The sequence below is a fragment of the Arvicola amphibius genome, chromosome 2 (genome assembly GCF_903992535.2).
Source record: "Arvicola amphibius chromosome 2, mArvAmp1.2, whole genome shotgun sequence".
In the NCBI taxonomy this organism is placed as follows: domain Eukaryota; kingdom Metazoa; phylum Chordata; class Mammalia; order Rodentia; family Cricetidae; genus Arvicola; species Arvicola amphibius.
Window position 1 is genome coordinate 51,847,887 of NC_052048.2, and position 24,427 is coordinate 51,872,313.

Consider the following 24,427-nt stretch of genomic DNA (forward strand, 5'->3'; position numbering starts at 1 on the left):
GTGATTATCTTGTTTCCATCTCCCAAAATTTAGGAAAACAGACATGCATTTGCCATGTCCCATTTAAGATGGGATAATTCAGGGGTTTGTATATATTAGACAAACACTTTATCAGTGGAACCATAACAGCACGCAAAGAATTCTTGTGTGTAGTGTAAAATACATGTATTTTGTATGTGTGCATTTGTGTGTTTGGGTACAATTTTAAGGTGGACATGTATATGTGGAAGCCAGAGGTCACTGTCAAAAGTCTATTCTATCATTTCCACCTATCTTTCAAGACAAGGTCTCTCCATGAACCAAATGCGTACTGAGAGAATAGATGCGCACAATCACATCCTGCTTTTTCACATGTGTTCTAAGCATCCTGACTCTAGTCAACATCATGCTTTTATGGCAAATGTTTTATCAACTGAGCCATCTCCCCAGGCACATCTTGGGCAATTCTTAATATACAAAGGTAACATGTTATACTCAGACTAGAAAATAAAGAATACATGTGAGAGTATAACTTCAAAACACAAATGGCAGTCTGGGATGAATCCTATGGCCATTTAGATAGCACTGTGTTGATGAGCATATTTATGAGTATCTTCCTTCAGTAGTTGGGCTGTGTGATAAATAGGCGATAGATTTTCCTAGAAACAGCTCGATCCAAAGAAAGGGGCTCAGAGATAGAGTACAGGCTTAGCACTGGCAAATCTTTGAGCTTAATCCCCAGTGCCTCTGAGGTAATTAAAGTTAATAAAAAGGCAATCCACACAAGGAAGCATGGATATATGATATAAGATTTCATGTGACTAGTATCTATTTTAGTATAATTATAAAAGAGTTGGGCTATCTTCAGAGAGTAATGGCAGTATTAACTTTAAGAGAACCTCTAAAGGATTATTAATTAACTAAACTTTCCTCAGGTGGCATTGCACAGGCACTACCAAACTTCACTAGATCACTTTCATGAGTAATTACATATACAGCACTAGAAATATTGACCTGTTCATATTGACTTAGAACTCATGGCTAACTATTGAGTATTGTAGAGAAGAGATTAACCGTTAAACTTCTCTTATTTGTTGTGCTGAATACATGGATTTTATTCTCAGGAGTCTCAGATATGACTGTAATTAATTAAGGCCAAGTTATAAAATTTATATGTGCATCTTCATTACATGATAAAACATTAAGTGTATTGTTGCCAATATTAAGTATTCCATCTATCTCCCTTTTTTCTGACATTTAAATAATTATCTAATAGGATAACAGAGTATCTCATGTGGAGCTCCTATTTTAGAGAAGATAACAACACACAACTTCACTATTTCCTGCTCAAGCCTAAAAGCTTGGATTTTATAAATAGGGGTTTTCCATTTGGTGGATGAAACAGGAAGAATTAGTCTCACTTATCTGTACTTAGAGACAATAAGTGTGATAATAGTAACAACAACAACATCAACAACAATAATAATAGAATCATGATGTGAACTTCTGGTTTGTTTAGTATGTCATGGCATTCTATCCTACCCAACTCCTTGCACCAAAAATTTTTAACAGGGTGAAGTCAAGACACACAAAATAAAAGCAGCTAATTCCCAAAGATGCAAGATGACACTTCACTCATAGGTACTTAACCTATTCTGGGATCTGTTCTAAGTACTGAATATGAATCAACATTTTTGATCATTTAAATCATTATTTTTATTTTTTAAAATTTTATTTAATGTGTCTAGGCATTTGGCCTATCTGAATGTCTGTGTGCCATGTATGTGCATGCAGTATGTGCAGAGGCCAAAAGAGGGCATTAATCCCTGGGAATGGGAGTTGTGAGCCTCCCCATGGACTCTGGGAATAGAACCTAGGAAATAGTCTTGACTCTTGGCCCATCTCTCCAGCTACCAAATAATTAATTTTAAGTGAATAATATGGCTCACATTGAAGGGACAGGTGATAAACATAAAGAACATTCTAAACCAGAAAGAGCAATGTGTTTCATTTTTGTAGCTAAATAGGCAAGCCTATGAGGTAACATGTGGCATGTAATAGCAGCTAGGTGTTGACTGTTCTGGAAGCAGTTGCTGAGGCTGTTTTTGTTGTTGTTGTTGTTCTGTTTTGTTTTTAATCATTGCTGTCCTATTTAGTTACTCAGTGATTCTTAAATAGAATCTAGGTTCAATGTAAAAACTTTCTGTGATAGATTAATGATGCCTGCAATGGTGTTTTCATAGGAAGAAGGAGCTGGCTGGCTGTCAAGAGTGTGCCATTGCTGGTCATGGGGATACTTTTAGAACAGAGGGAGAAATCTATTTGATGATGACAGGGATTGAGAAGGAAGATTTCTTGTCTGATTCTACAACCATTTTCTCCCTATCATGTTACTAGGCTGTGGATCTTGCATGTTTTATTTGAAAGACATAAAATTCGATAATTTTGCAGAAAGACACTGCTGCAAATGATCAAATCACTTGCCAGAAAGGTCAGCCCACTTTACAATATGCTACATAATTTATAAAGTCTCAACATGATAAATGCCAACAAAAAAATGGTATCAGAAAAGTTAGACTGCAGTTTGAGAGAATTCTTTCCCAATGTGAATGATTTACAGTTTCATTTCGAGTGTTGGGAAAAAAACCTCCATTTAAGGCCATTTCGCCTCTGCTGCTGCTTCCCTGTGTGTAGGACAGAAGGGTCTCCAGAGTCTCCCAGCAAACAATAGCCCTGGAAAAAGTATTTGCAGATGAGTTGCTGTTCATCCAGCAAAGAACGAACAGAATGCATGTGCCCCAATTTGTCCAGCAAAAATAAAGACAAATGCATTCCCCAGCCACAAAATATTGCCTGATAGAGACTAAGAAAAGTTTCCAACAGGAAAGGTGTTTAGCTAAAATAAAACAATGGCTCTTGCACAGGAATTTGTTTTCTAATTTCAGTTGGTTGAGATGACCTTGTTGGTATTCCTAGCGGTACATGGCTATGATGGAAGCATGACTCGACCAAGGGACCTTGCATAAACTAAGTTTTCTCCTCACATTTAGCATAACTTCCCACATTTCGCTATGTGGAACAATGAGGACAACACTAACTGACATGTAGGATTGTGTTGCAGGTAAACTGTGATAAAGAAAGGATCATGTCACATTGAATTTTATGTGTAATAAATGGAAGTGCCACTCAGACTCTGGAAATAATCTCCAATTTGTCATCCCAAGCCATGTCCCAAGCTATAGGAACGTGATCAAATCAATGAACTTATTATTTTAGATTCCTTCATAAACCAAAATTATGTTCTTTGTCACAGGGTTGTGAGGACTAATGTTTAGGCTAAATCTCTCATTTATTCATCAGCAAGGACTCAGTTGACCTTGCTGTGTGTAATCACAGTTTCCAGCATGACCAGCACTTTCTATCTCCCTGAATGTTAAGTGGGCATTATTAAAAAAAAAAGTCATCTCTACTATAACAGAAAAAAATGCATCCAGTAAAATGGCCAATAAATATTTGAGAAATATTATGTATTAAATGCACTCTATGTTAAAAATGAAATTGAGAGGGGATGTTTTCAGAGTATGATTAGAGTCTAGGTAAAATAAAAATAGATAAAAGTTTTAGGAATAGGAAAGTTTAAAATGGAGTGGGGGTGAGGAATGGCGACAGTTAACCAAAATGGAGGGTTATAAAAAAGACGCCATATAGAGATCTACTATACTGAAATCCAATTAAAATATAACTGGAGAAGATAGTAGATTATATGCAACATGGAAGCATAGAGAAGGAATATTGAGTGCTGAAAATAAGTGATTATCAAAGCTCAGTCCTAAGTAGGATAACTATACTGCTTCCCCTGCCCCAATTCAGGGAACAACAAGGACAAAAGCATAGAAAGCCATCACTTATTGATCTTGTAGGCCTGATAAAAGGCTTGAGGCTGGCAGCCCAGAAGCCATGAATTTACTCTATCTTCTCAATAATTCTGGGAGCCGCTGTCAAAAAATGCTGCCCTACAAATGTTCACCCAGTGACCTCAATTCTAGATACCTTTCCAGAATGTGACATTTTTGCATTCTTGGAAGAAGAAGAGACGCAAGGACCAACCAAACCGTTTCCATATGGTGTAACTGTATCTAGGAAGCTTCCAAACACCTCATTCCTCTGCCCTTTATCATTTTGTCTCATAAAAGAGGATTGATTGATTGATTGAGTTTTCATTGTGTCAGCTACTATTTCTAAATTAAACTCCCATGAACACTAATCTCTAGTCACACAATTATCTTGACAAAAGCAATCTTCAAACTTTTATAACCATAGCTCGGTGAAGAAGAGAAATATTCAATGCCCACTTATTTCAACTTTATAATGGAAAGAGTCCTAGGAGATAAATTCTTAGAAAGAAGCCTCTATGAAACACTGTTTTCAGTTTTGTTGGTTGTTTTGCTTGTGTGTGTGTGTTTGTGTTGTGTTTGTTATTTTTTCTTTTTCTTTTCTATTTTTTTGAGATAAGATGAACCTATGAACAGGTTCTTATAAAGCAATGTTCTAGTTCTATGAACACAAATGTACCATGAGAAAACATTGTAGAGGTCCACAGTTAGTGGCTACATAGTCACTATATATGTAACACATGCACATAGAGTGATGAGATATACAAGATTTAGCAATTAGAATCTAAATTACCACACACACTCCTTCTGTCTCTAGGGCCTGATGTAATTTGGGCTGTCCTCAGTCTTGCTAAGTAATTTAGGATGATCTTGAGCATCTAACCCTTTGCCTCTATCTTCTGAGGGCCAAGGTTATAGGTATATGCCACCACACCTGGTTTATGGAATACTGGGAACCAAACCCAGGGCTTCATCTATGCCAGACAAGCATTCTACCAGTCAAACCTAAGATCAACCATATCTCAATCAGAATTCAGGATTGGCTTAATGGCTAGTCTTTTTCAGCAGTTTAAAGTACAAAAGAAGCAAATATGCATCATTCATACTGTAGGGTTAACCAAACAGCCCACAGCAAACTCATTGATAATGAGAAAAGTGAACCAACAGCGATTTATAATTAAAAAGCAAGACCACAGCAATTGAAAATCACTAACAACTGAAACAACTTTCACGATGCACTGATAACAAATTGTCTTTTCTCAAACGGGATGAATTAGCATTATCTGCACGCAGGAACTCAGTCATGTTTTCTGAGAGCTGAAAGCCAGGTTTCCTAGGAGGACACTAAATTAGGAATGCCCAGGAACCTCAGCTATGTGTCGTTTCCAGAAGAATGATGACACAGGTGGCTTTCTAATAAGTTACCTTTATTCTTGCATGAAACAAATGCACATGCTTAAAGAACAACAGTGAAAAAGAAATAATACTGGCTTCCAAGATATATTTATAATGTACTAGTGGGCTGCAAACCAGATACTGAGAACTTTAATAAAATATTAAATTAAGAATTTTATGTGGGCATCACAGTACTTCTGGATGCTTCTCTCCATTTTATTACATTTACCAATTACCATTTCTCCCAAGCCTTATTTTAAAAGAAAATTAATGGATTTTTTTTTAGCTGAGATTCAAATGAGACCTCTGATTAGAACAATGGCCTCATTATATAAAAACTCTCAGTTGACTGGATCCCCTATAATAACAATTCCAGTACATGTAAAAAACACAGATTCAAGTGCTTGTTGGGCAAAACTCAGGACGTGTCTCAAGTGTGCTCATAATTTTAAACCAAGACAAGACAGATGTACCTACAACGCCCCCTTAGTAACTATTGACCTTGCCTCTCTTGCTCACCTTGCTCTAATATGTTTGATAAATTCATTAAAAATCAAAAACCATTGGAACTGAAGATAATCTTGTCTGACAGTCTGCAGGAAGGATGTCACTCATGGTCAAGATTTGTTGTGCCCACCTGATATTTACAAGATAAGGAAAGTACAAATAAACATTAAGATTGAGGATCATTTTCAGATATCAGATAATCTCAACCTGGGCTGGGCTCAGAGGCAGCTCAGAACAAGTTTATTCCTCAAGATGTGTGTCTATTCTTTAGTTATCTCAGCCGTTAGCATCTCCTCATGTCCTCCCCATCTATTTCAATAATTTCTGTTACCACGGGAGATGTTTTTCTCACCCATCAATTGTCCATAACTTTTAATTAGTTTCAGCCAATGACTCTTTGAAAGAGGAAATTTTGAAATGAACCTTTCTACACAGAATTGATAAAATTAACAAACCAGTTCTTGGGGCAGTTTAAAGATTCATTATCTTACAACATTCATCACTATTTATGAAACATATGCATTGCCTTCTTGGAGCATGACCAATGTTCATTCATTCCTTCCAACCATGACCCCTGGAGTCTTAGTAATTAACAGCTTAGAAGAAAGGCTACAAGCTCAGCCTCTGACTCCTAATCTATGGTCATCTCTCCTTGCTGTATTTGATCATTTCTTAAAAAGCTAATGTGGTCTTTTCCCACCCTTATGTGACTGTTAGAAGATACAAAGATCTTGCTTAGATAAAGCCTAGTTGACTAGAAAATATTTATCAAACCAGTATTTAATTTTTCTTCAGTAGGAAGCTTGGCCTGGTGACTCCTAGGATGTGTGGTTAATTACTAGAGCATGATAATCCTTTCCTTTAATTTAGGTGCTTTGGAATCTAGGAGCTGGAATTCTGAAAAATGTGTATCTGCAGAATTGAGAAACATGGTATTACCTCTGGATACATATATTCAGATGGCTTTGATTTAGGATTGAGTGGCTCGAAACATCCTCAAAGAGAATGTCAGGATGCAGTAAAGATAAAATTGGTGATGTCAAAAGAATAGTGACCATACAAGAGGGTCTTCTGTCCTTTAGGACCCAGAGTAAGACTTGGTTTAATGTCTTTCCTACATGAAAGAAGTCTTTAATCAACAGACAGACCCCTCAGTATTTAATCCAACTTTCTGAGAGGAAAACTTCATGATAACACCAGTTCTGCTTTCATTCTGGAGGCTGATATTACATAATGTCAAGAAGGAGAAAGAAAGAGTGGGCTAAGAGAGTTCCCAGTGTGCTTTAAGGACGTTATCTTTGGGGGATTCAATTAGTATATACAACTTGTTAACAAAATAATTTATCTTTTCTTTACCCCGAAGAAGGGGGAAATTGCCTGTCTGCTGTTCTCTTTGCTACAAAGCTGAAGTGATTTTTTTTCTCTCTCAAAATGAAAAAATTGACACAGTGAAAGGCCTTTTTCTGCCTGTTAAGGGGAGTTTTTTCTTTGGTTCCCCAAGCTCATCCCTATGAGACTTTTTCAAATCGAAAAGGGGAAAAGGAGGCCTATTGTTGAAAATAAAAATCTCAGGCATTTAACATGTGACTATATTTATAAGTATAATTTCTATAAGCACATTTTAAAACAGTAGTTCTTCAGATTATTTTGCTTAGTAAAGTAGTTGTCAAATATCAGATAGCTAAATATCTATATAAAGACATACATACCTATAAACACATGTATTATACTAATTACTTGTTATTTGTATTAATATCCATTTGAATAGTGTCCATATTCTAATCACACATACAAACAACATAAGTCCATAATGTCCTTGTACCTACACACCCAAACACACACACACACACACACACACACACACAAATCATAACTAACAAAGAGGTTACAATTCTACCAAAATCTTCATCAATTTTTTGCTGAAAAATTTAGCAAATTATAAGAGAATAATTTATCTTCTGAGCATCTAATACATGTCAAGAACCTCAGCATACTGAGATATAAGGGATGAATATAATGTCAAAATTCTCCCACATCTCTCAGTGCATGGGATGTGAGCATATACTGTTGATGCAGGCCAAATAAAAAACAATGTTTGTAAAAAATATTGTTTTTTTATCTGCAACTGTTTCCAGAATTTTCATCACTTATACTATATGTCTAAATATATCACATAGCAATTGTTTGCCCAACATTCAAATCCACTTTCCCAAGAAAGATCTTTATGAAGTATAATTTGGGTAATACTGGTTTACATTTTCTATTATTAGAAGGCTTTAGGAAAGAGGCCTCATTCTAATTTCTTACCCATATTCTTTCATTTTTGTTTATTTAGAAATATCATTTATTTTATTTCTATTTTTTGTTTTGTTTTGTTTTGTTTTGTTTTTTCAAGACAGGGTTTCTCTGTAGTTTTCTGAGCCTGTCCTGGAACTAGCTCTTGTAGACCAGGTTTGCCTCAAACTCACTGAGTTCTGAATCAAATCCTTAAAACTCTATAGCTAAATTGACAACACTTTTATTAAAAAGCCATACATGCTCATCCAAAATGAATTAAGCATACAGGCAAAACAATAAGCGAAAATTCTAAGCCATGACTGGCACTCTTGAGCGCTCGGCAACTGTGGTTATTTGCACAAAGTCTACATAAAATCAGACCTATTAACATTATGAAAAAAGATTGTGAGCGATACAGGAGGTCTTATTCCTTCCTGAAAATCTATAGTCAGTTACAGGCTTCTGGAGGAAAGAGAAAAGCTTTCTTCAGTGTTACAGTCACTGGTAAGTTGTCTGTGCTCAGGTAACTACAACCCCCATTCCTGTAAGCATCCTTATTAAACTCATTATTTCACACATCCATTAAAAAAAAAAGTCCTAATAGGTCTGCAGAGAATGCTTGGTAGTTAAGAGAATGCACTGCTCTTGCAAGAGCAGCAGAGTTTGTTTCCCAGCACCCGCAATGAGCAGCTCACAAACACCTGTAACTCCAGCTCCAGGGCATTCAATGCCTCTGGCCTCCTCAGGCACTGACACTTACGTGCACATACCCACCCACAGATACACAATACACACAACTGGAAAAACCTAAGTCTTCAAAAAAAAAGGACATGAAAGAAGGAGGAGAACCAATTGGTAAGATAAAGATAAAAGAGAGTGTGTGGGCAATGGATCAGAATAGGATGTTGTATATAAACAAAATCATTATATACAAACAGGGAAATGTATGGCAAAATCCACTAGTATTCATAACTAATATTAATATATACAATTAAAAAATTAAATTCTCTTAAATCATTTAAGAATTTTCTTCAGATTTCACTAGTACTGCATGATGTTCATACTCTTTTTGTATTCTGGGTTTTTTTGCATTTCTTTGAATTGTTTTAAAATAGCATTTTGCTCCTTGTTTTCTTCATTCCTCAATATCTTAGGGGTTTTCCACATGAGCACACATCCTTTGTAATGGCCCACACTAAATCCCATTGGGTAGATGTGTACCATAATTTATTTTATCAATCCCATTTCGATGGAGTTAAAACTCTGTTGTCACCTTATAACCATTATAACTGCCAAAACTATGCCTCAACATAAATCTTTTCACACATGTCCAAAATTTTCCACAGAGGTAAGCATCTAGAAGTGGAAGCATGTGTCAAATTCACACATTTCACATTTCAAGAGATACCACATTTTAAGAGATATGATGCTGTGGGAAAGTGGTTCACCAGCTTTGGAGTACTCAAATTAAAATGTTCTGCCATGTTTCAAGCTGAAAGTTCAGATCATCATCCGCAATGATGCTTAAGAAATTAATGATTGGTAACTAATGTTCGTTTATGCTACTCCTAAATACTTTAGTTTGCAGTGTAGTGTAACATCTATTATCCTTAACTATTAATTACATAGTCTCATGCTCAAATCATGGTATTTTCACCGTTCTGCTCCAACTTCAGGGCAGTGGCAAGAAATATGTACTTATATCTCTACTCGGCCCTGGTATTTGGGGGTTTTATTTGATGTCCATAGCCGTGCTCCGCCTCTTGGAAGAGGTCAATATCATCCATCAGATGATCAATGCATTATCCCTAGCACCAGCTTACCCCAAATAACTGCCTGTCTGCTCCAATCCTAACGCCAATCCACTATACTTAGCAGCTTCAAGCTAGTAGGCATTCCTGAAAGGAAAATGTGCAGCCACGGTTGTACCCACAAGTTTTTACACTCTAAACCCACAACACAACCCTTTTTGGAAAAGCACCTTGGCATCTGAAACATATGCTCCAGGCAGTTTTCTAAAATGTAGTTTTGAATGGTAGGGTAAAAAATAATATGTAAGATTCTTACAAATTTTTAATGATTTACCCCAAATCTTCATGTTAAAATGGATGCCGATGATCACTACATAATAAAGTCATAAATGAATCATAAATAAACTTCTAACATACACAGTCTGCTTAATACAGCCTTAAATCTTGTCAAGTATGAATTACATAGATGTTCTTTGCAGAGCAAGCTTTCATATATCATTCCAACGTCAATGAAATCACGTTGACTGAAGAACAAATGATTCATTGTTTACTAATAACTTGTGCCTCGTGTAATTCACAGATACATAATTTTATTTTACTAAAGAATCCTAGGGACTTTTTTCTTTCTAAAGAATTTTGAGAAGACTCTTTATTTTGTTGCTTCAAAGACATACACGCCCCCACACACCCACTTCTAGCCACATACCCCAAATAAAGGAAGCATTAAAATTGTTATCATAATTCATATATCTGTACCATAGACAAACATAATCTTAAACTGCAAGGCTACATTTGGCAGACCATTTATCCTTTTTCTCCCGCATACACACTGTTGAGTGTGGAGAACTTAGGCTATCTTAATTACTAGAGACCAAAGAGATGCTACATCTGAGTTTTCATTGTGGAGTCTGGGTGTTTGTTTTGTTTTTAAATTAACTGTCCTTCCAAAGGCTTCATATTAGGAGGGGGAACAAATATTTCTCAAGTTGTCATAGTAACTTCCTACATCATTCCCCAAATAATAATTATTCCAATATTTCAATTACTGAAATTATGAATCTGTTAATCTATAGCACATTTTATTCACTTATGTAATTTTAAATTTCAGTTTCATTTGATTGACTGTTTTAATCTTCCTTAACTAGTGAGTAAGTGAAAATAAATGGTGCAATCTTCATACTATAAATATGAAAAATAGAAAGTACTTAGGGGCTGCAGGCGAATACATTAAAATCAGTCCGTTTTCTAGTTAACGTATTCTCATTCTGCTTGTGCACAAACCCACTCCATTGAGGAGGCAGATCACAAATGCATAGCCTTACACAAACACTATCCCAATTTCATGTTATGACAGTAGAAATTGGCCCAAATCTCTAACCATTTCCCCTAACGGGCCCTGGCTGGCTGGTGCCATCCAGGTGAGGCACAATCTCAACGAGGGGAGCGGCTGTCAAATCCCTCTCATCTGTCAGAGTAGTGGATTATTTCTTGAGAGACTGAAATTGCCTGCTTGCAATCGGAACACCATTAATCTTGCTGTGGAGGGGATGGGGAAGCTGCCTGTGAGGGACTGGCCTGAGGGGGAGTGGATGCCATTCCTAAGCAGGTGAGGGTGGCCGTACAGACCCCCCTCTCTCACATACATACATACATACATACATACATACATACATACATACATGCACACATACTCCTAGTGAAAGCTTTGTCATTTTGCACATTCCCACATGCTTGGCATTCATGCCAAGTATGCTTCCCTGCTCTGCCTTGTGAAGGAGGTGATTTTTCAAGCTTAGGCAAATGTAGCAAGGCTGGGGTCTGCTGCTGTCTCATTTTTTCTCCTCATGTCACTTATTTTCACTGATTTGAGAGAATGAAATTATGCTATCCCTTTCTTGCTCGTTTATCCAACCATTTATTTATTTATTTGCTCATTGGGGGGCAGATTGTCACAGATAACTGGCCCTGGGTTTTTTTGTTTGTTTCTTGTTTTAACACACATTTCATTGTTGTCCCTGAAGATTTGAGACCCACAAAGGAAAAAAATGCCACAACACTTATCTGAGAGAGAGAGAAAAAAAAAAGAAGCACATTTTTGCTCTTAAAATCAAAACAACAACAAAAAAACACATTAAAGAGTGACTGAAATAATTTGGAAGACTGCTATGACCAAGATCTATTGCTTTAATCTCTGCAGCTATTGTAGCAATCCTAAGAAAGTTAAACAGGCACATTACACAGACCCACCGGACTTTCAAATCAACATTATTTTAATCCCGCTGCATTTGGAAGAAGCATTTGTAGTTCCTCCTTTTCTGCAATAAGAGTGGGATAGGGCTCAGAGAGTGAGCCCCTGGGGCCGAGTTGCTGGGAACAAAGTTCCCAGAGATATTTAAGGGATAGTTTCAACACGGATTGACTGATAGTGAGCAAGCTCTGTGGTAGATGAAGAAGAAGAGGGATAGTTTCAACACGGATTGACTGATAGTGAGCAAGCTCTGTGGTAGATGAAGAAGAAGAGGGATAGTTTCAACACGGATTGACTGATAGTGAGCAAGCTCTGTGGTAGATGAGGTCTTCTTAGACCAGCAGCAAGTTGAATTTCAGTCGGAATCAAGTTTTAAAATATGGTATTTTAATAAGACTGACGATGATACACACAATAACCCCAGTTCCCAGAAGCGAATAGACTTGCTCTACACGAGAGTTCACTACAAACTATATGAGCTTCTTTTTGTTTAATGACTGCACACGCAGCATAAAGTAAGAGAGGTGGCAATCACCGGCAGGTGCTATCCAAGTATCACATGGGTTAGAAAACAACAAAGACAACAAACTTTGTCCTGACCAATGGATCTGTTAGCAGTGCAAACAGGAAAAATTTGACTCACTCAGCTTCCTTGACTTGTAGGTGGCTGCAGTCCCTTAAACAGGACCCTACTGTACTTGATATTTATAGGAAATTCACAATATACCCAGCACTTGCCACTTCCTAGGAAGTCATTCCTCCCCTCCCCTCCCCACATCCCCTGATGGGGAAATTCGTTCAGATTTGGAAAGTCACTTATCCAAGTTCATGTCAGGAAAGTTAAGTGACAGAGACTTGCCCCAACACTAGTCCCTGTCCCCCACCACCGGCTACCTGCTTCAGCCACCTCCAAGGACTGGCTTACAGTTTAAATGGGTGTGTGCACTGATCTGACCTTAAAGTTTTCATAGATTATATCCAATGCTCCTAAAGGTATCTGGTATAGACAATCTGTGTACTAGGGGACATTTCCCCCCTCTTGTGGTAAAATCACATGGCCATAACCTCCATCGGCAACCATTCTTTGGGTAGCATCAGACTATCACCCAGTACCTCCAAAACTCCCACTTGTAGTCTCTGGACGAAAGGGGTAAACTATATCCACTTAGTGGTTAAACTAACAGTATGAATTAACCCTGAACACATTCTCTGGCACTTTCGGGATGGAAGGTTCTTTTATCTCATTGTTGAGCATTACAGAGAAACCGCATTTCCCAGGTTATTTGTACGACTATGTAACAAGCCGAGGACTTTTCTTGCCAGAACAGATTGGCGATTAAGTGGTTGGAGGTAGCTCAGGGATCCCCAAATCCACGATTGTGCTTCCTCCATGTTGGCACTGAGGCTTCTGGCAGGAACCTGGCACTTCCTGTGCCAGGGTCTGCACACAGGACACAGTAAACACAGGCAAGAAGCACCAGCCGCAGCAGCCAGCAGCGTGGTTTCCATGCCCACCCGCAGGGGCACCAGCGCCCCCTCGCTTGCTCGCTGACCTGGCTTATGGAAGGAAGGAAGGCGGCTGGGACCCGGGACAGCTGGCCTCCTCCGCCCCCAGCCCTCCTCTGCAGCTGAGGGCTGCAGACCCAGCAGGCGTGCGCTGGCATGCACCCTCCCGGCTCTATGTAGTCTGCCCCAGCCTGGAAGCTGAACCCCGGGAGACAGCAAAAGGCACCGGGAGAGGAACTGGAGAAGGCCAAAAAAAAAAAAAAAAAGAGTGCAGGATCACAGTCAAGGCTGCGGAGCCAGGAAAGACAGCGATGCAGACTCCGGACCAGGACCTGCTGCACTGAGAAGCCTGTGGATGGCAGGAGGCCAGGGAAGAATACAAGCAGGTCCGGGAGGGAGGACGGCCGCGCTCCAGAAATGATTAGCGGGAACTTGGGTCAGCAACTGGTCCCAGCACGGTGAACTTGACCATTCGAGGGGGCTCCCAAGGGTGGTGAAGGTAGGGGGTGTGGCCGAAAGGACACAAAGGCTAAAGACAGCTGGCGGGGGCGGGGGCTAAGGGTGGTGGTGACAAGGACCGAAGGACACCTTTCTGAGAACCAACTAGGGACTCTAAAGACAATTGAACTGGGGGTAATTTTGTATGAGAAAGCTGGAACAGCAAAGAAAGGAAAATCAGGATTGAAGAGCAGAGAGAGAGAGAGAAGAGTTAGAAGCCAAAGAAAGCAAACTGCACCCGGAACTAAAGAAAAAGGAAATCAATAAAGGAAAATTTCAAAACACATGGCAGAGCGAACTTGTTCCTGAAACTACCAACAGAGGGAGGAAAAACTGGGTGGGGGCGCCGAGCATACTGGAGGAACCAAAAGAGAAGGAAGGAAAGGAGAGAAGACTGGATGCAAATTAAACCAGACACGACATAGTAAGTCACTGTTTCATTTTCTTTTTCATTGACAACTTCTAAAGTTAGTCTGGTCATTAACACATCCCTGAAGTCCTTAGCCACAGACAGAAATGACAGCACCTACACTAGGTATAAACTCAACCCAAGAAATACATGCCTCCTCTCTAAATCCCCAGTCTTCAAAGTTACTCCACCATTTGTAGAATATTTTGCTAACAAGGTGTGTGGAAGACGCAAGTTGGGGTACGGGAGAGGGGGGCGACTCCTTTAAAGAAACCCACCTTTTCTGAAAAATTAACAGAAATACCTCCAAGACATTTTTGGTGTCCTCTCCATCCCCCAGAGCATCCAGCCTACAACATGTCTTAGAATTCAAAGGCAAACTGCCCACACTATAGCAATTTCTGTCACTTGCATTCTGCCATCTGTTGAAGAGACCACGATGAGCCTAGAGGAGCCTGCTCTGGAGCAAGCCCCCTCCCAGAACCACCCCCATACACACACACTACCTGGTCTGTGCAGGTGATGCTGCTGGAAGGTGTGCTGGAGGGATCCATGGCAGAGCAGCATGGCACAAGCACTTATCCACAAGTACAGGACCCAGGACATCGCAGAGACCATTGCCATTCTCTAGAGAGGACATGAGACGAGAACAGGTTACCCCTGACTTGCAGACCCCAGTGGAGTACGTCCCACTCAGGAGGGAAGGGAGATATCAGATGTAATGTTCTTTGGCTCCTTGGCAGCCTAGAAGGAACGTTCCAGCAGAGGTCATGCCAGGGATTGGATTGAAGACCCTTTCCAGAAGCTCATAAATATGTCCCTTAACATCTGGAAAGCAAAAGGCCAATGATTGCCCAAAACACAAAATTAAAGTTTTTGACTATCAATCAGGCAGATGAAAACATTGCATGCCCATGAAAACACCCAGTTTTACACAAAGAGCTGCAAACTACTTTCCCCAGACATTCAGAAGCTGCAGACTTGCTTATTCTAACTTCATTGCAAGTCTGACATAAGCCTGGAAGAAAAAGAGTGGGCTCTTTTTTTTCCTTTTAATTCTACAGTCATGAATTTTTAATCGCAATGCTGTCCTCTAAACTAAGCAATCATTTCTCAGAGGCATGTTGTAATCTCCCGATAGAACTCAGCTTTCTGACTGGACTTGGAATCGGAAGGAACCGTGTTATCAGCCAGAATGAGTTTCAGATGCAAGGTCTATGCATCTATCCTACAGCAAGCCCATAATTTACAGTATTGTTTTGCCTCCTAAGATCCCATTGTGGCATTTGCTGGAGCAATGATGAATATGCATATACAGGTGGTGTGTGTATTTATGGGTGAGCATATACCTTTTCTCAGGCGCTGAAACTTTGAGAGTCTTATCCGCACCTCTGAGCATCTCAGGAGCTACAGAAGCTCAACGGCGCTACATATTGTCCAATTTCCCAAACAACACCTTATGCTGCATTTCATATTGCCAAATTAATCAAACTTGAAGCATCTTCCCTAGTCAGCCAGTGATAGGAGGCATCTCCTATACAAGAATTCAGTTAGCAACATGCCTTTCTCTTAGAGAGCTCAAAGAGGGCTATGCAGGCAAGGCTGTGGTTTCCTCTTTCCCTCTTTCATATGACACCCTTCAAGAAATTCCACTATATATTGAAACCCTGCTGTGACCTCCCAAGATGCCCTCCTTATCTGTGGAAATTGGTACTCTTTCTAAACCAGTGTTGTTCAGCAAAAATAAACATTAAATACATGTATATGCATAATTCTTGGTAATTCACAGGTTTCAGAGAAGTGGAGTGTTTGAAAAGGGCTTTGAGGATAACAATAGATAAACGTGAGGATTGTAATTAAATGAGAAGTGGGGAAGCATTCTTTTCAACCCCATGGAGCCATCAATGCCCCAGGCAGTGACTCAGATGGACCTCTCACTTTCTAATTAGTTTCTAGTTTGGTGGCCCAGTGTTTACTTTTGTATACAGCATGCTTTGCTTTACTAGCAGGATAGTATAGATTCATTCTCATCAGCCCAGATAAATAGCATCCCCCCTTCTGTGAATCCGCAAATGAATGCATTTGTAGAGTCTTTCGGAATAGCCTGAAAATTACAGGAAGACAAAACAGAGGTGACCCGGCATGCATTTGCTGTGTTGTCAATCGCTGTTAAAATGCACTGGAAATTTAATTCAGGAAAAATCCAGCGATCATCAGAACTTAACAGTCCTTCAGAGCTCTGCCGTCCCTTGCTCATTTTTAACCCACATAGACCTCAGCATGCAGGAAGATGCTCGGATTTGACAATCGCGGCACTTCCCTTTTTCTTTCCTTTTCCCTGTTAACTTTCTTTAATTCTCAGCATTACTTCCCAGGCTCCTCAATATCTCTGTTCCTCCTCGCTCACTCACTCACTCTCCGGGAGAGCTCTGCTCCGCTCAGCGGCAGTAAGTGTTTTCCCCCAAATAATGCATCTAGCCTTGCATACTTCTCTGAATATGTTTCAAATCTGCTTTCTACATCTTAAATCTTTGCAGAGGTTTTCTTACCTGAAAAATCCAGCCAAGAGCAGGGCACTCTCCTAGTGTTCATTGGAAAGAGCTAACACTTTTTAAAATCCATCTGTGCCACAATTCTGAGATATTCAAAGACAACACTTCCCAGCAGTTCTTTATCAAGAATTAAAGAGAAAAAGGCTTTCCTCTTCCGATCCTATTTCCACAGATAAGAGGATGTTGGGTTCGTTGCTGTATTGTCAGAGAAGGAGCCAGGGTTTGAGGGGTGGAAACCTTGTCATTTTCACCTTTAAATCTTCTCCTGGCGTCACCTCTGTCTGACGAGACCTTTGAAGTGATGGTGAGCTAATGTAGTTTCCTGATGAGAAGCAGTTTATAGCCACTGACAGACCATCCCCACTCGGGCACATTCAGGACAGAGTTAGGCAGCGAAATGTAAGAGCAGAGCTGCGGTCCCTCCTGTGAGGAGCGGGAGTCTGTTTCAATACACCCCTCCTCTCTAAAGTCTCACATGTCTTAAAGTGACATTACCCTCTATTATAGATGAGGTAAATTTTAATAACTGCCCTTAACTCTCCCACGACTCAAGCAGAGCTTTAACACACCGTTACCTGATGGTCTGCGATGGAGGCTTTTGTCTTATACCCTTCTCATGCCAGGAGACTGAGAAGGGAAAGAAAAACGAAAAAGAAGGAAACATCATGCAAAATATTGATAGTGTTAATAACTGTTAAGACTTGAAAGGGTAAACGAAAAAGCGAGACATAAACCAGGTCTTACCTCTGAATGTTCTTTTTGCCAGCAAGTTAACCAAACATGCTGCCAGGCTTACCCTGCTTCTATTTTTTTCTGTTAGTTGTTTTGTCAGCTAAATCTTGGAATACAATTTATCTGGAATATAACTGATGTTTGTGTTCCTAAGCCAAATAAAAATCTTTGGAGTTATTTAACATGTTTAATAAGTAGAAATATATCATTGTTGGCAGCAAAGGCTGAGTTATGATGAAGAAATATGCTCAGGGTTCTTTGTCAAAGTATTTTTGCTTCCTTTCAATAGCGTGCTGAGATGGAAAGGGAAAACACGCAGAAGTTCACTACCATTTCGAGTACTCTGGTGTGAACCCCGGCTTCCCTGGAAATATACTATGATTGTACTTAAACTTCAGAGGCGCATGGGAGATGACCTACTTTTCTTTTCTAGGCTGCGCCGGCGATAAGTCTCTGAAATACTCATTCAGTTGCTTCATGAGTCACCGACCCCACACCTACTATGTGCCAGGTGCTTGCGATAAAGCAAGAAGCAAGACTGGTGTGATCCACGGTCAAAGGTCACCACCCCAAGTCCTCTGCGTTATTTTCAGAGCAGAGAGGGTTCTCACACTTTTCTTGCCTTGAATACTTCAAAGTTTCTGAGAATGCCTTTGCCTTTTGTGAGCATTATAAAGAAGACTCGAGGCTGGGGTGCATCTTTGAGAAAAATCTTCTTTCCTGGGCTCTGCAAAGTGAAAGAGTGAGACCCTCTTGGGTTTCATCAGTCTTTCTCACTGGTCTTACAGTGATCGCCACACACATAAACACACACACACACACACACACAGAGACAGAGACAGACAGGAGAGAGACAGAGACAGACAGACACACACACACACACAGAGAGAGACAGAGACAGACAGGAGAGAGACAGAGACAGACAGACAGACACACACACACACACACACACACACACACAGAGAGAGAGAGAGAGAGAGAGAGAGAGAGAGAGAGCTCTTTCCACAAACCAAACTTCAAAATAACAATCAAATGTGTTAGGAATGATGAATTTAAAGTTTGGGTTCATGTGTCTTATTTCTGAGGCTCATTACTGCTGTCTTAATTAATGGGTATCTATAGACATTTGCATTCATGCTGTGGAATCAAGACAGAAATAGAAACAGCCACAGAAGCAGGAGCCAGAGTTCATCAGGCCTTCCCCGTGTGCTCACACTACTCTGAACTCTGTCTTGTAAGGCATAATCTAAAGTGTTTTACTAACCCAGTAGGACAGGCATTGCCATTATCCCTGGCTCACAGATGAGGGACGTGGAGGGAAACTAAGAGAGCAGAAAGAACTCTTTCAAGGTAACAGAAGCACAGAGGGGTAGAGTGGATTCCCAACTCAAATGCTCTGCATGGGAGCCCATCTCTTATTTCAATAGAAGAATTTGGGAAAAGGTAATTTTAAAATCTGCCTCATATTTTTATGTGTTTGACAGTAAGGTAGTTTCAAAAATTATTAGTCATTAATTCTAGAGGTGTGTATTATTCTAGTTGTTTGAAACATTCGGGTGTTCAAGACAGTCCTTGCACCATGATTTTGGGAGCTTCTGACAATGGTTTGCAAATGAATTTAAATTAAAAAAAATCACATGTACTAATCAATTTTACCATTTTGAAATGTTATAACCTTATATCTTCTATTTCTAGTGGTGGTTAAACAAAGGATCAATGTAGTTGCTAAACTATAATTTAGTGCACTTTAATACAGTTGAAGCATGAACTCATAGGTCATGCTTAAGGCACTGTATATATAAAGAGGTAAATGGTTTGCTGTAACATTCTATACACATGTATGGTGAGTGAAACGGATGAGAGAAGTCAGAACGGCAGCACCGCTCTGTTTGTTCCTTCCCAACAGACACCTTATAACCCACTACACTGCAGTCAGTGTTCTTTCCTTCATAACTTAAACATCAGCAAATGCGAGAATGTGCATCTGCACATGTGAGTCTGTGTTGTAGGCGGATGTAGTGCCTGTGCCTGCACAGAGGCCCAGGGATGTAAACTGTATGCACCTGTCACTCTTCACTTTATTCCCTAGAGAGGGCTTCTCATCGAACCCGGAGCTAGACTGGCGGCGAACAAGCCCTGACAAACCCCTTCTCTCTGCCTCTGCCAATCTCTGGGTTTATAAGCATAGATGGCTTTTCATATAGGTGATGGGAATTTGAACACAAGTTCTCATCCTTGCTCAACAAGAGTTTTCACTCCCTAAGCTGCCTCCCCAGTGTTAACACTGAGGTTTATTTCAACTTAAACCAAAGGGACTCTTGTGCCTTTTAGAGGAGCTGTGACTTGAAATCTTCTGACCATGGTAGTGTGGAGAGCAGGTAACCTCTGGTTTTGTTAGGGTTTAAAGTTTTGGTCAATGATGACAGGTGTGATTATATTGTGATTGAAGTTTTAATGTTTGGAGAAAGACCATTCAGATCTCTCTTTGCCTCTGTACTGTCAGCCTAGATCAGATCACCAAGGGACCACAATGAAGAGACCCTTCCTCCTCCCCTCTCAACCCAGATGGCTACACATAGTGAATAGGAAGTAGTTGTCAAAGCAACTGAGACTTGTAACTTTATTATAGCATAAAATTGACAAACCTGATTGATAAAGACTTAAACCTGTATTAGTCATTTCCTAACTAAATTGTTTTGTTCCATGACAGCAGTGCACCTATTCAAACTCCTGTCTTCAGAGAGACCACTGTGATAGGAATCTATTGGTTTTTTTTTTTTTTTGTGAAAACATTGATAATCACAAAGCATAGAATATTGGGGCAAGAGACCCTGGGGTATCCAAGTGAGGAATGATGGATACGTTTATTGGGGGAGGATGTTTGTTTGTTCCCAACTATCTGGACAAGAAATAATAACTCAGAAATTTTATTATTTTCAATACTGTTTGGTCAATAGCTTAATCATATTGCTATCTAGTTCTTACATCCTAAACTAACCCATCTCCATTAATTTGTGTATTACCACATGGTCATGGCCTACCAGCAAAGTTTTGGCAGGCTCTGGCAGAGGTGTCAATTTCCTGTAACAGCTTTATGGTATTTTCCCGACTCTGCCTACTCTCTCTATATATTTCTTTTAGCCTTGCTTTACTCTGTCAATACATTGGCTGAAAGCAGCTTTCTTTTATTAACCAATGGAAATAAAACATATTCACAGCAGACAGAGGGGAATCCCACATCATAAGTTGATCACATATGTGGCTGATGATGATTGACCATTGTCATGCCAGGAAAATGTTTCGAAGAAAGGGGGCTAAAAAGGTCTATAAATTTATTATTTTAAACTTTAAGTTTTTTAACTCAATATAGTCTAAGCATTGTGGGGTTCAAATTATGTTCTGGGTCAAATTCCTAAAGACAGACATTTCAAATACAGATATATATATATATAGATATATATATATATATATATATATACATACATACATGTATGTACTTTAAAAATATCCTGTACACTAGAGTTCCTCCCGTGGGGAAACCCACGTATTCAGAAAGAAGGCCCTGCAGAGACGTTGGAAGTAAAAATAAAGCACTCAGAATACTTAAATAGCCCCAAACTTTCAGCAAACTGCCCTGCACAAGGAAAAGTGGAGAAGCAGAGGGTAGAGGAGGAGAAGACTAGGCTGTGACATGATGGGAACCTGGGAGGAGGAAACATCGGGGAAAAGAGCTGGAAACAAGTGAACAGAAGTCACCCAGTCCAGTTGTCTTGACAAGTTATTTTATCTGAGTATCTGCGTGTATACATACAGCTGGTGCCCACAGAGGCCACAAGAGGACATCAGATGCCAGGAACTAGAGTTACAGATAGTTGTAAGCACCCAAGTGAACACTGGGAATCAAGTCCAGGTCAGGTCCTCTGCAAGAGCAGCCAGTGCTCTTAACGGCTAAGTCATTCAGTTGTCTTGGTGAAAAATTACACCTCAAGTATAGTATAATGCATTTCTCCATATGAAACTGTAGCTCTGAATGATGACAAATCTATATACAAATGTTCCATACAGTGAGTGTCTTTTAAAAATTAACCTGGGACCCTACTTCCCATACTGGGTTGCCTTGCCCAGTCTTGACACATGGGGAGGTGCTTAGTCCTACTGCAACTGAAAACGCCATGTTTTGTTGATGCTCATGGGAGAACTGCTCTTTCCTAAACAGAAAGGAGGAGTGGACTGTGGAGTGGGAACAGAAGGGGCCTGGGAAGAGGCTGGGAGGAGAGGATGGAGGGGAAACTGCGACCAGGATGTAAAACAAAACAACAACAACAGCAAAAACTAACCTGGGAAATCTGTCCAAGGAACTAATTCCAACGTAGAGTGAATAGGCACTAGAACTTATTTACTCAAAGACAGAATTTCCCATTTATCTCCTTCCACACTTCTGATCCCTGTAAACGAAAGCTGTCCTTATTTCAATTTAAGAATAAGTGAATTACTAATTCAGCTCATTTTAATTCACAAATGTACAGTAGAAAATATGAGTTCTGTAAAAATTCTACCTCTCCATGTTTCTAAAGTGAAAAACAATGATAGGAATTTAAATAAATAACAGCCGGACTAAGAAGCCCACCAAGTTTTAGGTATCAGCACAAAGTCAAGTGGCTTAGACGTGTGTTAGACATTTCTTCAGATAACAAAGTTTGGCGGTGAGTTCAAGGCTGCTTTTTTTTCTTATTCCATTTTAATTTATTGATGAAAATGATGATGCAGACAAAAAGATTACCGAGAAGCTTGGAATCCAAACACTGTCAGAACCATTAAAGCCCATTTTCTCATCTTGTTCCTTTCTCTCTCTCTTTTTCTTCTTCTTTATTTATTCCTTCCTTCATCTCTTTCTTTCTTTCTGTCTTTTTTTTTTACTTTGAGAAAGAGCTGTTATTGGGACTACCCAGCAGTTAGTCTACAATGTCCTTTTTAAATGCCCCTAAAGGCCCACATATTTAAAGGCTTGGTCTCCAATAGATAGTCTTGCTAGCAAAAGTTGTAAAAACCTTTAGGAGGCATACCCTTGATGGAGGGAGTTGGGGAGTGCCTTGAAGCTTTATATCCTGGCCCTATTTTCTGTTTACTCTCTGCTTCCTGAATGTAATGTAACCAGACAATTCTCTGCTGCTATGTGTTTCAACAGGAGACTCTACCCATCAACAACTGTCAGTCAGAATAAAACCTTTCCCCTTTGTGGTGCCTGAGTTGCATGTTTTATCTTTTTTTCTGGTTCTCTCTCTCTCTCTCTCTCTCTCTCTCTCTCTCTCTCTCTCTCTCTCTCTCTCCTTGAGGGTCTCACCTCACTACATAGCCTAGAATTCACTATGTAGACTAGGCTGGACCTGAACTCACAGAGATCCACCAGCCTCTGCCTCTCTATCTCTCAAATTCTGGGATTAAAGTCATGTGCCATTACACCTGATTCCTTTTATCCCAACAACAGGAAAAGCAGCAATGACAGTAGCTTCTCTCTTTTATACAGTGTTGTATCAAAGAACAATGGATGAGAAAAATATTATGAACAGAAATCAGATAAAAACAAAGCTAGAATATGTGAGCTGATGATGCTGGTCAGATGCTCATGTGTCAGTCCTTACATATAGTGGGAAATAAAGGAAGATGGATACTAGTCTGGGCCCTTTACACTATCTCATTTAATATATAATTGCTAATAGATGAATTTTTTGTTAAAGACACCTAAATTCAGAGAAACTGGATAATTAAAATATGTCACATCTCTTTCTAGTAAGGTTGAAGAACTATGATTCAGATTCCTCTCTGATTTCTACAACTCAGGTGCTAGGCAACCAAATTCTAGGCAAACAGCATTAGTAAGAAACAATAAACTTTAACTCATAATTATAACACCATAGGCCTATTCATAAAAGTAAAAGAAGCCAGATATGAAAGAAGAATATGACATGCAAGACAAATAGCCATTCAAAGACAGAACTATTTAAATGCTAAGTAAATACTTCAGTAACCACAATGAAGAAGGAAACAATTATTCTCTTAAAATCTAGAACAGAATGAGATTTGAAACCACATGTGTGCATGTACTTGTGCACGCACACACACACATACACACACACACACAAACAAAGCAAAAGTAAAATAAAACAAATGAAAATGGTAATAACAAAGAAATCTACTGCTGTGTAGGAAACAGTAAAGAATTTGAGAAATAGGGGTAAAGAAATGGTAAGGCAGTTAAGAACACTGGCTGCTCTTGCAGAAAACCCAGGTTTTGTTCTCAGCAGCCATGTGATGGCTCACAACCATCTGTAACTCCAGTTTCAGGGAATACAACTCCCTCTCCTTGCCCCTCAGGCACCAAGCATGCACATGGTTCACATACTTATAGGCAGGCAAAATAATCATACACCTAAAATAATAAATTTTAGAAACTAAACAGCTGAAATTGGCCACATTCGGGATAAACAACTTATGCTGGAGAGGATGCAGAGTAAGGGGAACACTCCTCCATTGCTGGTGGGAATGTGAACTTGTACAATCACTCTGGAAATCAATACGGTGGTTTCTCAGAAAATTGGGAATCAACCTACCTCAAGTAATAGCACTCTTGGGCATAGACCCAAAGGATGCTCAATCATACTCCAAAGCCATTTGTTCAACTA

The 24,427-nt window shown here is 39.5% G+C and overlaps 1 protein-coding gene and 1 long non-coding RNA gene across 3 annotated transcripts in view; one reads left to right on the forward strand and one right to left on the reverse strand.

The window, feature by feature from the left end:
• Tafa1 (TAFA chemokine like family member 1) overlaps positions 1-15,087 on the reverse strand; it is a 524,958-nt gene extending 509,871 nt beyond the window's left edge. The window contains exon 1 of the mRNA XM_038319549.1: positions 14,970-15,087. Within this exon, the coding sequence (XP_038175477.1) occupies positions 14,970-15,087 (118 nt within the window). The remainder of the gene's footprint in view (positions 1-14,969) is intronic.
• LOC119807540 overlaps positions 13,528-24,427 on the forward strand; it is an 89,564-nt gene continuing 78,664 nt past the window's right edge. For both annotated transcript variants that reach the window (XR_005284313.1, XR_005284312.1), the window contains exon 1: positions 13,528-14,478. This is a non-coding gene — a long non-coding RNA (uncharacterized LOC119807540). The remainder of the gene's footprint in view (positions 14,479-24,427) is intronic.